The sequence below is a fragment of the Zophobas morio genome, unplaced genomic scaffold (genome assembly GCF_036711695.1).
Source record: "Zophobas morio isolate AGI-343-1 ecotype UQ-CSIRO unplaced genomic scaffold, CSIRO_AGI_Zmor_V1 ptg000014l, whole genome shotgun sequence".
NCBI lineage: Eukaryota > Metazoa > Arthropoda > Insecta > Coleoptera > Tenebrionidae > Zophobas > Zophobas morio.
In genome coordinates this window covers 21,431,982-21,445,721 of record NW_026972119.1, presented here as the reverse complement: position 1 = coordinate 21,445,721, position 13,740 = coordinate 21,431,982, and the positions used below count along the sequence as shown (strand labels likewise).

Genomic DNA, 13,740 nt, shown 5'->3' with positions numbered 1-13,740 from the left:
TGAAAAATAATAATCAAAGAATCAGACTTCGAAATTCCACATTTGACATTTTTTTCAAAACCACATTTAAAAAATTACAAAATGAGAAATAATGTTACTCATACAAAAATCGAAATTTTCGCTTATGATAATGTAGAATTTCGGTGTTCATTTTGCCGCTATTAGACAGTCTCATTTCGTCCTCTATCCCGTAGTTCGTCCCGCATTGTCCCCAAGCTCCACTACGGCATATTTCATGAGAATAATTTGTACATTGTGGTCTTACCTATCATAACACGGGCCGGCACAGCGTTCCATTCTAACCAAAACGTGATAAACGATGACGTTACTAGTATAATTCCGGGTATGAATACTGTGGTGAAGTAGAACGCTCGATCCCGTGTAAATATTAGAGTAACCCCCAGGCAACTGTAGTTTCCTAAATTTTACAACAACTAAATTAAAACGGTTGTGGCACATTTGAACACTGCGAATGCGTTAAGTACACAAAGAGGTATTTAACGGCAAAGACGGCGGAAGTTAATTTGGGCCAAAAATATACACTAGGATCAACATTCTTTGCTCTTTTTTTACATTTATCAATATCTATACCTACGACTCGACTTTGTCAGCAAAATAAATATTTGTGGCAGCGATACGCCGTGCAGTAGACAGGATGCACAACTCAAAGTAGATGTGGACAGATACCTTTAAACTGTTTCTGACAGAGGTCACAATCCCGGCTCCCATTATCACCTCCTGCTACGTTGCCATCTTCGGCTGCAACACATACATTCAAACAATCTACTCATAATCAAGCCATGACCAAAGCTGCTAAGCTCATGACAGTCTTTTAGTCCGAAATGTCTAGATGTAACTGGAGATGTTGGATTACAACTAGTCTATGAACATATACATTTATCTACATGGAGTTGTGCATGTCTGCGCTTTCGTATTCTTACAAGAAAAACATCAAACAGCGAAAGCACAAGAAAATGGATGCGGCTCCAAGTTACTACGATGAATGTTACGGGCCGTAGCACGAACCCTAAGAAAACTGTCTAAGAAGGGTTTGTATCAGACTCAAACTTTTCAACTACTTACAAGTTAAAACGACTGCAACTGTAACACACTCATTATATTGCTCTGCAATGTAAAAATTACTTTTACAGTTTGTGTTTTTCAAAATAAATTGGTCTTCGTAAAAAAATCAAATATCACTAACCCATCTTTGCAAATATATCCTCTGCACTTGTAGTTCCGCTAATTTGACAAGGACATTCATTAACTTTGCTAACACAGACTCTAGAACATATTTGGTACTATTCTTTGCCCCCCAAAAAAAGAACAAACCTCTACATTATTTTAGATTCCATCATACTCCAAACTGGTTTCAATATTTTGTTGGAAAAATCGCCTCTTAAATTGATTTTCCTGTACTAGTGCTTTATGAGTCCGTGTTCAGCTTTTACCCTAGACGTTCAGATTTTTGGGAAAAAATCAAATTGTATAACATTTTACAATTTAAATTTGACATTGCTAAACTTAGTGCTCTGAAATCATGAATGTTTTAAGATTATAGAAAGGATTTTTTTGGTTTTATAATTTTCGAACATTGGATTCATCGAAATTTCGATTTTAGATTACTCGATTTTCGCTTTCTTGAGTTTTTTTTTCGATTTTTGGAATTTCTGATTTTCGGCTTTCCGATTTTCCTTTTCCAATTTGTGATTTTTCAAAAGTTTGATGTATGAAATTTTTGATTTTTCGATTTTCGATTTTTCGATATTCGAGTTTTCACTTTTTTTAATTTAGATTTGTCGGTTTTTCAATTCTTCCATTTTCTAACTTTTCAACTGTGCGCTTTTAAATTTTCTAAATTTAGATTTTTCGATTTTCGATATTTGGTTTTTTCTACATTTCGATTCCAGTTTTCGATTTTTCGAAATCTGGGTTTTCGAATTTTTGATTTTTCGGTTTTTCAATTTTTCAATTTTCGAATTTTCGGTTTTTGATTCTTTGGTTAAACGAATTTTCAAATTGTTTCCTTTTCGATGTCTCGTTTTTTCAATATTATAAATTTTCGATTTTACCAATTTTTGCTTTTTGGATTTTTAGAATTTTCGATTTTTCAGGTTGTACTTTCTACAGTTTTTAAACTTTAAAATTTTTATTTATGGGTTTTTTGAATTTTCAATTTTTCCATTCTTCAGTTTTTCGTTTTTTTACTTTTCGCTTTTTCGTGTCTCGATTTTTCAATTTTTCGACTTTCCAATTTTACGAATTTTCGATTTTTCCAATATTTGATTCATCCAATTTTCGATTTTTCAACTTTCGATAATTCGCTTTTTCTACATTTCGATATTTCGTTTATTCTACATTTCGATTGTTGGAGTTTTTAATTTTTCGAAATCTGGTTTTTTGAATTTTTGATTTTTTGCGTTTTCAATTTTTCTATTTTCGAATTTTTCCTTTTTCAATATTCGAATTTTCAAATTGTTTCCTTTCCGATTTCTTGATTTTTCAATTTTTTAGATTTTCGATTTCGCAAATTTTCTGTTTTTGAATTTTTAGAGTTTTCGATTTTCAGATTTGGATTTTTTAGTTTTTGGATTTTAGAACATTCTTCAGTTTTTAGATTTTTAAATTTTTTTAATTTTGGGTTTCTCGAATTTTCAGTTTTTCTATATTCTTCATTTTTTCGATTTTTAATTTTTTTTTACTTTTTGCTTTTTCAGTCCTCGATTTTTAAATTGTTCGACTTTCTGATTTTACGAATTTTCGTCTTTTTAGACTTTCGATATTTCGTTGTTTATAAATTTCGATTCTTGGAGTTTTCGATTTTTCGAAATCTGGCTTATCGAATTTTTCTATTTTCGAATTTTCGGATTTTCGGTTCTGATTCATCGAATGTTCGATTTTTCAATATGCGATTATTCGACTTTGGATATTTCGCTTTTTCAAAGTCTCGATTTTTGAATTTTTTATTTTTCGATTTTTAGATTTTCGAATTTTGCTTTTCCGATTTTTCGATTGTCCGATATTCGAGTTTTCAAATTGTTTCCATTTCGATTTCTAAATTTTTCAATTTTTAAATTTTAAAATTTGCGAATTTTTGGTTTTTGTATTTTTAGAATTTTTGATTTTTCAGTTTGTACATTCTTCATTTTTTTTTAATTTTTGGTGTCTCGATTTTTTAATTTTTCCATTATTCAGTTTTTAGATTTTCCAATTTTTTAATTTTCCTTTTTTCATTTCTCGGTTTTTCTATTTTCGACTCCCCGATTTTCGTTTTTTCAGTTTTTGATTTTTCGAATATTTGGTTCTTTGAATTTTTGTTTTTTCAACTTTTGATATTTCATATTTACCATTTTCTAAATTTTCGATTTTCGAAATTTCAAATTTTCGATATTCTGTTTTAATTTTTTTAATTTCAAATTCTCGATTTTTCAATTTTTCCATTTTTTGATTTTTCGAATTTAGATATTTTAGATTATTCGACGTTGGATATTCCGTTCCCATTTTTTTAATTTTCCGTTTCTCGAATTTTTAATTTTTCCATTGTTGAGTTTTTCAATTCTCCAATTTTTTTGATTTTCGTTTTTACATTTCTCGATTTTTCAATTTTCGACTTTCCGATTTTACGAATTTTCGTTTCTTCGATTTCCGATTTTTCAAATTTTCCATTTTCGAAATTTCGAATTTTCAATTTTTTTTCTCTTCAAATTCTCGAAATTTTAATAGATATTCGAACTGTCAATTTTTAGATTTTCAATTTTTTCGAATATTCGATTTTTAGAATTTTTTACTTTTCAGTTTGTACATTCTTCAGTTTTTGGATTTTTAGAATTTTTGAATTTTCAGTTTATACATTCTTCAGTTTTTAGACTTTTAAATTTTTTTACTTTTTGGTTTCTCGAATTTTTAATTTTTCCATTTTTCAGTTTTTCGATTTTTCAATTTGTTTACTTTTCACTTTTCATTTTTCGATTTTTCAATTTTTCGGCTTTCCGATCTTACGAATTTTCGTTTTTCCATTTTCGGTTTTCCGATTTTTCGACATTCGAATTGTCAAATGGTTTCCTTCCCGATTTATCGATTTTTCAATTTTTAGATTTTCAATTTTTTCGAATTTTAGGTTTTTCGATTTTTACAATTTTTCAGTTTGTATATTCTTCAATTTTTAGACTTTTAATATTTTTACTTTTCGGTTTCTCGAATTTTTAATTTTTCCATTGTTGAGTTTTTCGATTTTCCAATTTTTTTTGGTTGCTTTTTTTCATTTCTCGATTTTTCAATTCGACTTTCCGATTTTACGAATTTTCGTTTTTTCGATTTCCGATTTTTCGATATTCGAATTGTCAAATGGTTTCCTTTCCGATTTCTCGATTTTTCAATTTTGAGATATTCAATTTTTCCGAATTTCCGATTTTTCAAATTTTCCATTTTCGAAATTTCGAATTTTCAATTTTTCAATATTCTAACTTTCAATTTTTTCTTTCAAATTTTCGATATTTCAATTTTTCATTTTTTCATTTTCGGTTTTCCGATTTATTCGATATTCGAATTGTCAAATGGTTTCCTTTCCGATTTCTCGATTTTTCAATTTTTAGATTTTCAATTTTTTCGAATTTTCGATTTTTCGATTTTTAGAATTTTTGACTTTTCAGTTCGTACATTCTTCAGTTTTTGGACTTTTAGAATTTTTGAATTTTCAATTTATACATTCTTCAGTTTTTAGACTTTTAAATTTTTTTACTTTTCGGTTTCTCGAATTTTTAGTTTTTCCATTTTTCAGTTTTTGGATTTTCCAGTTTGTTTACTTTTCACTTTTCATTTTTCGATTTTTCAATTTCTCGACCTTCCGATTTCACGAAATTTCGTTTTTCAATTTTCGATTTTTCGAACATTTGATTCATCGAATTTTTGATTTTTCAACTTTCGATTTTTCAATTTTTTTATTTTCGAAATTTGGAACTTTGGATTTTTCCATATCCTAATTTTCAATTCTTTAAATTTCAAAATCTCCATTTTTCCATTTTTTGATTTTTCGATTTTAGAATTTTCGATTATTCCACTTTGGATATTTTATTTCTTGGATTTTACGGTTCTTCCAAATCTTGATTTTCGAATTTTTGATTTTTCGATATTCGAATTTTCAACTTTTCCATTCTTAAATTTTTAGATTTTTCAAATTTTTTACTTTTCGATTTCTTGATTTTTCAATTTTAACATTCTTCAATTTTTTTATTTCTCGATTTCTCGAATTTTCATCTTTTCCATTCTTCAGTTCCCCGATTTCTTGATTTTTGGAATTCACAATTTTCCGAGTTTTTGATGGCCATTGGATTTTCGACAAATTTTTTTAGTAATGGAAGATTTCACAAAAAAATTGAAAAAAAATGGCTAAAAAATTCTCTGTACCAAACTTCTGAAAATATTGAACACAAAGTTGGGAGAATAATCTTCGTAATATTGAACTTCGATATAATGAAAGAAAAAGAACAAAAAATAGAGTAAGATATAGTAAAAATACAGGTGGTTATATTTGAAAAAACTGAAATATAGATATTTGAAAACTCAAAAATTCATTTTTTTGATTTTAAAAATACCGTTTTTGCGATTATTTATTTATGAACCTTTGCATTGTCAAAAAATTAAAAATTGGAATAACGTGGCAACGTTGCATCGGTATTTTTAAAATAAGCCTAGGAAGAAGCTATTCTATTAAAATAAAAAAATAAATAAGTTGTATGCTATACATTGAAAACACAACACTCTGTATAGTTGAAATTAATTTAATATATGTTCAAAAAGCCGTACAACCTTGGTATAATTTTTTTTTGACTCATCCTGTATAAAAATGATGTCATCTTGAAATTTTGTATAGTAAATCCTATTTAAATTTGATAAATTTTTTCTAATTTTTTTGAAAATGTTTCAAAACTGTACAAATTTTATAATTTATTTAAGAAATTAGATGTTTGTTTGTGCTTCAGGGACGAGGGAAGCTCTTTCTAAATAATATTAGATCAACATTTTAAATGATGTGGTGTGCTTTGAAGTTGGAATTTTTAAATTTATATTAATGACTCTTTTTCAAAATTGGCTTTGAAATCATCGAGAGATGTTGTATCTAAATCCATTATTGTCCAAAATAGCTATTTCTTAAGGCTCAATTTTGAATGCTCTTAAAGCGGTTTATTACTTGAAACTTAATTCCAGAACAGAGAATCTGCTAAATCAACAGAACTACATGTGAAGAGAAACCTGTTTGTGATATTTTCAATAATCGGATTTTAAGTCCTATTAGCAAGAAAAACCATAGGAAAAAATGAAAAAAAATATAGTTCTTTTAAATTCAAACGTTGAGAGTTTTTTAAAGCTGGGTTCAGATTTGTTTTTCTATAATTTTAAACTGAAGGCTATCGATATAGTTCGAATTAAGCAAAAAATACGTTTTTTTTTTAAATTGTAATCCCCCAAAAGCCAGTTCGAAAATTGAGCACCTCGGATCGTTTTTGGTTAAATTTTTTAGTAGTGCCTTAGCAAACACCCATTTTATCAAAACTGTCTGTCATGAACTAGTAACGAAACACTAATAAAATACTGATCATAGTATTTTTGACTGCTCGGTAGTTTCAGCAACGAACAGTGATCTTTGACCAAACTGTAAAAATAACTTTCACTCGAAAAAACTGTAAAAATTTCCCTAGAGTTCGTGCAAAGACCCCATCGATGACAGCAAAAGTGTTATGCCGAACAGCAACATCCCAAGAAAACACCACTCGTTCGCTTACCCCTCCAATTATTGTTAGAGTTACACTCCAAAGTTTGATTTTTAATTAAATACGCATTGAGTGTAGCCAAACTGGACGATTTTTTTAACACGTCTTCGTTTTCGTCCTTCCATTTGTACTTGATATTCTTCATTTCGTAAGAAACTGCAATCACTAGATTTAGCCAACGCTCAACAACCACCTACTTCAGCACGTACTACTCTCCAAAGAAAATTTACACTCTGGATCATCGAAGGGGAAAATGTTTAAGTGGCCTTGACAGGATAAAATGAGGTGTCGCCTGAAATTTGGGCATGTGAATTCGGCCGAAAGGGCGTTCGAGGGACCGGTCGGATTTACGTACCGCATTGAATAAAAAACTGTTCCGTTGCGATAAATTCGTAGAGAAAAGTGCATAGGTATCAGGGGATCTTTGAAGTCGCCGTGCATGATGAAATATGTGTCTGGTAACCAAATGTCATTGTGATGGTGGATGGCGTTGAGGAAATCGTATTGACTCTGGTTTGAATATTTCAGACGGGGATCGAACCATTGTTGCTGCAGGAGGAACTCTACTTCGTATTTCTAGAAAGAGATTAATAATTTCTGTCAGGTATTTGTGTTTGCTTTCGAGTTACTTTATTATTGTAATGAGTGCGGGTTGGAGTTATTGTTACGTTCTGGAATAATTTATTGTATCTTATTAAACTTTGCGTAGAAGTAATGCATTCAGTTTATCAGTGACTGCACGAAGGTAAATATCGCGGTTTTTAGTAATTTTCTGCTGACATGTACAGAATGTCTCATTTTTCAAGAATATGGATGAAATTTTATTCTAAAAGTACAAAGTTTTAGCATTATTAAGACAGGTAATATTTTATCAAGCCAATATACATTTTTAGGAGATGTAGATAAAAATTATTCCGCTTTCGTTGATATTTAAGGTCTGGTCAGGTTAGGTCACCTAGGGTTAGGTCAGGTCAGAACAGACTCAAAAAGGCAGGCATACTAAGACTTTTAGATTTTTAAGAGATCTTAGGTTTAATTTTCTTTGACATTTAATAAATGGTTTAATAATCAGGTCAGGCCCGGTTAAGTCAGGTCAGTTCGAATCAGGTCTGGTCAGAAAAAATGGAAAAGATTGATAGATTTCAGGTTTTTTTTCAGATTTTCTCACGACGAATAAAAAAATCGTCACAGCTGAGAAAAGGCGGGTGGGCGGGGCTTACATTTTGCCTTTTTTTCTTAATATGTGTAGTCATCTTTTCACAACAAGAAACTTAAAACATCTTTAAATTGGTAAATTTGTATAGGAAGACTGATTTTACAATTAAGCTCCTCCCCACGGCGGACGGCGAATGAAAAAATCGTCAGAATTGAGACGGGGAGGGTGGGCGGGGCCCATATTTTGCCGTTTTTTCAAAATACACATAGCCATCTTTTCACAACAAGAAACTTAAAACATGGTTAAAATAGTACATTTTTGCAAGGAAATATGGATTTTGCAATTATGGGGCGGAACCTAATTGCAAAATTGATATTTCCTTATACAAATTTTCCATTTTAAACATGTTTTAAGTTTCATGTTGTAAAAAGAAATCTACACATATTAAAACCAAAAGGCAAACTGTAAGCCCGCCCACCCACCCTGTCTCAATTGTGACGAATTTTTTTTCGCTGTGAATCAAGAGGGCGGAGATTAACTGCAAAATGCTTATTTCTGTACAAGAAATTAAAAACATGTTTTCGACTATCGTGTTATCCAAAGAATACATAAGAAAAAAAGGAAAAAACAACAAAAAAAGTAAGAGAAAAAGAAAGGAAACAAATAAGCTACAAAATGGGGATAAAAAAGACGACAAAAAAGAGGAAAAGCGACAAAATGGACTTAAAAAATTAATACACATACAAAAAAATATGGCAAAAATGACGTACTAAGGAGCGAAAAAAGCTGATGAAACTGTGAACAAACAAAATGACGACAGAACAAAAAAGGCCACCAAAAAAGTCGAAAAAACTCGACAAAAAAAAAAGTAAAAAAAACGTTACTAAAAACGATAAAAATGGCAAAAAACCAACAAAAGAAAGTAACAAAAAAAAAACGAGAAAAAGGCAACAGAAAGTAAGGTAAAAAATCAACCAAAAAAACGTTTCAAACAATCTAATAGAAACTCGAATTAAAAATGTAACACAAAAAGTCAAAATAAAAAAGGCGACAAAAAATGAGGTTAAAATTCTATCAGAAAAAAGCATCAAAAGGACCAAAACAGACTTTTTTGTCTGTTTTGGTCTTTTTTGGACAAAAAAATAAAAAAGTGAAAAAAGCGACAAAGAAACAAAAAAAAGACGGCAGAAAAAAGCCCAAAAGAGAAAAAAAGCGACATTAAAAAAGATAAAAACGATAAAAAACAAAAAAAAGGATGCAAAAAAAATGCGACAAATAAGACAACAAAAAATTGGAGAAAAAAAGACGACTAACTTAAAGCATCAGAAAAACGATAAAAGAAAACAAAAGTAAAACACGAGGAAAAAGGCAGCAAAAAATAAAACAAAAAGATGCAAAAAGATGATAAAACAACGCGACAAAAAGTGTCATAAAAAACGATATAGAAACGACAAAAAAAACAACAAACAAAAATAACAAAAAAATCGAGAAATAATGCGACAAAACAAGGCCACACAAAAATTGGAAAAAAATTCTAATAAAGAAAAAACTGACTTAAGAGCGTCAGAAAAGCGATAAAAAACCAATAACCAAATTGTAGAAACAGAAAACAATAAGAAAGTGGGGACAAAAAAAGGCGCCAAATAAGAAAAACATGGCGACAAGAAATACGAGAAAACCATTAAAAGGACCAAAACAGACAAAAAGTAAAAAAAAATAAAAAAACCTGAAAAAAAGGTGTTAAAAAATGAAAGCAAGAAAAAGCGATGAAACTATGAACAAAAAAAAGACGGCAGATAAAACGAAGGGGCAAGAAAACGCGACAAAAAAGAAAAAAAAGTCAAAAAAACACAAAAACGATAAAAAAAAGAAAAGCTGCAAAAATTGCGATAACAAGACAAGAAAAAATTGACGAAAAGAACAACAAAAAAAAAGATGACTAAAAAGCACCAGAAAAGCGATAAAAGAAAACAAAAGAAAACCACAAAGGAAGAAAGCGAAAAAAAATGGTGACAAAAAAATCGCAAAAAAGGCGAAAAAAGGCGTAAAAAAGCATCAAGGAGGACCAAAAAAGCCAAAAAAAGGACGAAAAAAAGCGACAACAAAAAAAAAGGAGATAAAAAATGTAAATGCGTATACAAAAAAAAGAGGCGAAAAAGAAAACAACGATAAAAACGTAATCAAAAATCGCGACAAAAAAAGGAAAAAAAGCATAATACTTTTTTTGAAAAAAAAACGGCAAAACCAAGAAAGGAAAGTAACAAAAAAACGCAACAAAAAAGGCAACAGCAAATAGAAAAAGTAATCACCACATCATAATGTCGAAAAATAGCGATAAAAACGGTGACAAAAAAGTCTTAATAAAATGGCGACAAATGACGTAAAAATTACATCAAAAAAAGCAATAAAACAAAGAAAATAAAGTAAAAAAAGTTGCCACATAAAGGAGATGAAACTGAACACAAAAGAGACAAAAAAAAGTCCAAAAAAATTATACAAAAACATGGTAAAAAACGCGACAAAAAAGTGTCATAAAAAACGATAAAAAACGACAAAAAAACAACAAAGAGAAGTAACAAAAAAGTGAGAAAAGTTGCGATAAAACAAGGCAACCGAAAAATGGGGAAAAATGGACTAAAAAAGAAGCCAGAAAAGCGATAAGTAACAAATAACAAAATTGGAGGAAAAAGGAAACGAAAAACCATACTGAAATGGGGACAAAAACAGACGATTAGAATTGGAAGAAAAAATAAAATACATATAGGCAAGGTGAAAAAAAAATGAAAATCAAGGCGGCCAAATATGCGAAAAAAACATCAAAAGGACCAAAAAAAAAGACAAAAAAAAAAAAACAAAAAAGCGAGCGACAAAAACAAAAGAAAAAAAAGGGCGTTAGAAACTGAAAACATGGTTAAAATTGTACATTTTTGCAAGGAAATATGGATTTTACAATTATGGGGCGGAGCCTAATTTTAAACATGTTTTAAGTTCCATGTTGTGAAAAAAATACTATGTACATTAAGAAAAAAAGGCAAAATATAAACCCCGCCCACCCACCCCATCTCAATTGTGATGATTTTTTTTATTCCTAGACACTTAAAACACGTTTAAAATGGTGACAAAGATAGACATTTAACAACTGTTCAAATCATGTCAGGTCGAGTCAGGTTAAGTCAAGTCAGGTCATGTCTTGTCAGGTTGAATCAAGTGTCAAGATCAGGGTTAAAAACACAAGCAATAAAGTATGGAGACAACTCATTTCAATTTTGCAGGGATTTTAGTGACAATGATTCACTTTTCCTAGACATTTAATAACCGTTCAAGTCAGGTCGACCTAGCTCAAGACAAGTCAAGCCGATAAATTTTAATTTTTTTATGAAAAAACTTCAGGTCGTGTTAAGTCAGATCATATTAGGATTAAGAGACAGATAATAATAAATGAAAAAAATCCATTTTATTTTTTTAGGAGATTTTAGACCAAAATTATTTCATTTAGGTCAAGGCAGAGAAAATTAAAAACTCAAGAAATAATAACCGTTCAAGTCAGGTCAGGCTGAGTCAGGTTAGGTCAGATTAGGATTGAAAAGACAAACAATAATATGTATATGAAGAGAACCTATTTTAAATTTTCCTAGACATTTAACAAGGTCACGTCGGGTCACGTCCAGTTAAGTGAGATCAAGATTAAAAACGTAATCAATTATTTATAAAGGTTTTAACTTTTTAAAAGAGTTTAGATAACAACCGGTCAACTCAAGTCGGGTCAGAACTGGTCAGAAAAGAATAGAAAATAGGCAATAAAATATGTTATATGTAATTTTCCTACACATTTAATAATCGTTCAAATCAGGTCAGGTTGAGTCATATCAGGTCAGATCAGGATTAATATGACACAATAATAGGTGAAGACAATATTTTTTCGTTTTTTATGAAACAATAATTATCCAATTTCCCTAGACATTTACCCACTGGTCAGGTCATTTCATTTTAGTTTTTTTGGGATTTTAGTGACAATGATTCCTAGACATTTAATAACCATTCAAGTCAGGTCAGCTCGGGTCAGCTCAAGTCAAGTCAGGTTAGATTAGGATTAAAAAGACATACAATAACATGCAGACAATCCATTTGAACTTTTCAAGAGGTTTTAGGTAACATTTGTTTATTTTTTTCTGATATTTATCAACCGGTTGGGTTAGGTCAGGTTGGATCAGGTCAGATCACGGTTATAAAGGTACAATAAGATGTCAAGACGATACGATTTTAATTTTTTTAATGAAATTGTGGATAATTATTGAATTTTCTTTGACATTTAACAAACCGGTCAAGTCAGATCAGGTCGTAGCAAGTCATGGAGATTTTACATCAAAATTGTTTAATTTTTTTTGATACTTAATAACAGGTTAGTTCAAGTTGGGTCAGGTCAGGTTATAAAAAATTGAAAACCCAGGAAATAATGTATAAAGACTATTCATTTTGATTTTTCGGTAAATTTTAAATAGCAATGTTCGTTTTTCTCAGACATTTAAAAACCGTTCAAGTAAGGTCAGGTCAAGTCAGCTTAAGTCAAGTCAGATCAGGTTGTATCAAGTCAAGTCAGATCAGGTGGTGTCAAGTCAAGTCAGATCAGTATTAAAAGACATACAATAACATGAAGACAACAAATTTGAAATTTTCAACAGGTTCTAGATAACATTGGTTTGATTTTTCCGGACATTTAAAAACCGGTTGGGTTAGATAAGGTTGGATCAAGTCAGCTTTTCTAGACATTTAACAATTGCTCAGCTCAGGTCAGATCAAGTTAAGCCAGATCAGTACTAAAAACGAAATCAATGATATATAAGTAAGAAGCTCCGTTTTCTTTGTTGTCGCACGTTTATCGTATTTTTATCCCCTTTTTGTAGTCCTTGTTTCACTTTTTTGTCACCTTTACTGTCCACTTTTTTATTTTCATAGTAATTTAATAATTAGTCAGGTCAGATCATATTAGGTCAGGGTAGATATTAATAAAAAACTCAGGAAATAATATATGAAGACATTTCATTTTTTTTTCGGAGATTTTTGATAGAACTGATTTAATTTTCCTAGATATTTGATGTGTTCAAGTCAGGTCAGGTCAAATTAGGTTTAAAAAGAGACAACAATACATGAACACAGTTCGTTTTAATTTTTAATGCGATTTTAAATAAAAATGATTCAATTTTCCTTGAGATTTAAGAACCGTTCAAGTCAGGTCAGGTCAAGTTAGGTTAGAACAAGATTAGAAAGAATATATGAAGAGAACCCATTTTAATAATTAATAATGCAATTTAGGGTAAAGATATTAAATTTTCCTAGACATTTAACATTTGGTCAGGTCAGGTCAAGGCAGATATCCCTAAAGAAGTCTGGAAATAATATTTGAAGATAATTTTTTTTGAGATTTTTGATAAAATTGACTTAATTTTCTTAGACATTTAATAAACATTCAAGTCAGGTCAGATCAAATCATGATCAAAAAGACAGATAATAATATATGAACACAATTTGTTGCAAATTTAATGCGATTTTAAATAAGAAAGGTTCAATTTTCGTTGACATTTAATAACTGCTCAGGTCAGGTAAGGTCAGATCAAGTCAGAAAAGAATAAAAAGACGGGAAATAATATATGGGGGCAAATAATTTTAGTGTTTTCGTAGTTTTTAGAAGACAATTATTCACTTTCCCTAGACATTTAATAGTCATTTAAGTCAGGTCAGGCCGTGTCAAGTCAGGTCATATCAGGTTTGAAAAGCCAGTCAATAATAAATGAAAACAATCCATTATAATTTTTTAGGAGA

General features: G+C 30.1%; 1 protein-coding gene across 16 annotated transcripts in view; it reads right to left on the bottom strand.

The window, feature by feature from the left end:
- The window catches only part of Phcl-1 (pH-sensitive chloride channel 1), a 310,192-nt gene that overhangs the window by 49,483 nt on the left and 246,969 nt on the right, over positions 1 to 13,740 (bottom strand). For 9 of the 16 annotated variants that reach the window (XM_064055571.1, XM_064055572.1, XM_064055573.1 and 6 more), the window contains 5 exons: positions 7,123 to 7,343; positions 6,977 to 7,059; positions 6,780 to 6,923; positions 688 to 759; positions 266 to 418 (listed from right to left, as the gene is read on the bottom strand). In XM_064055571.1, coding sequence (XP_063911641.1) covers positions 266 to 418; positions 688 to 759; positions 6,780 to 6,923; positions 6,977 to 7,059; positions 7,123 to 7,343 — 673 coding nt within the window. The remainder of the gene's footprint in view (positions 1 to 265; positions 419 to 687; positions 760 to 6,779; positions 6,924 to 6,976; positions 7,060 to 7,122; positions 7,344 to 13,740) is intronic. The other 7 variants (XM_064055576.1, XM_064055581.1, XM_064055579.1 and 4 more) reach the window with 1 other exon arrangement.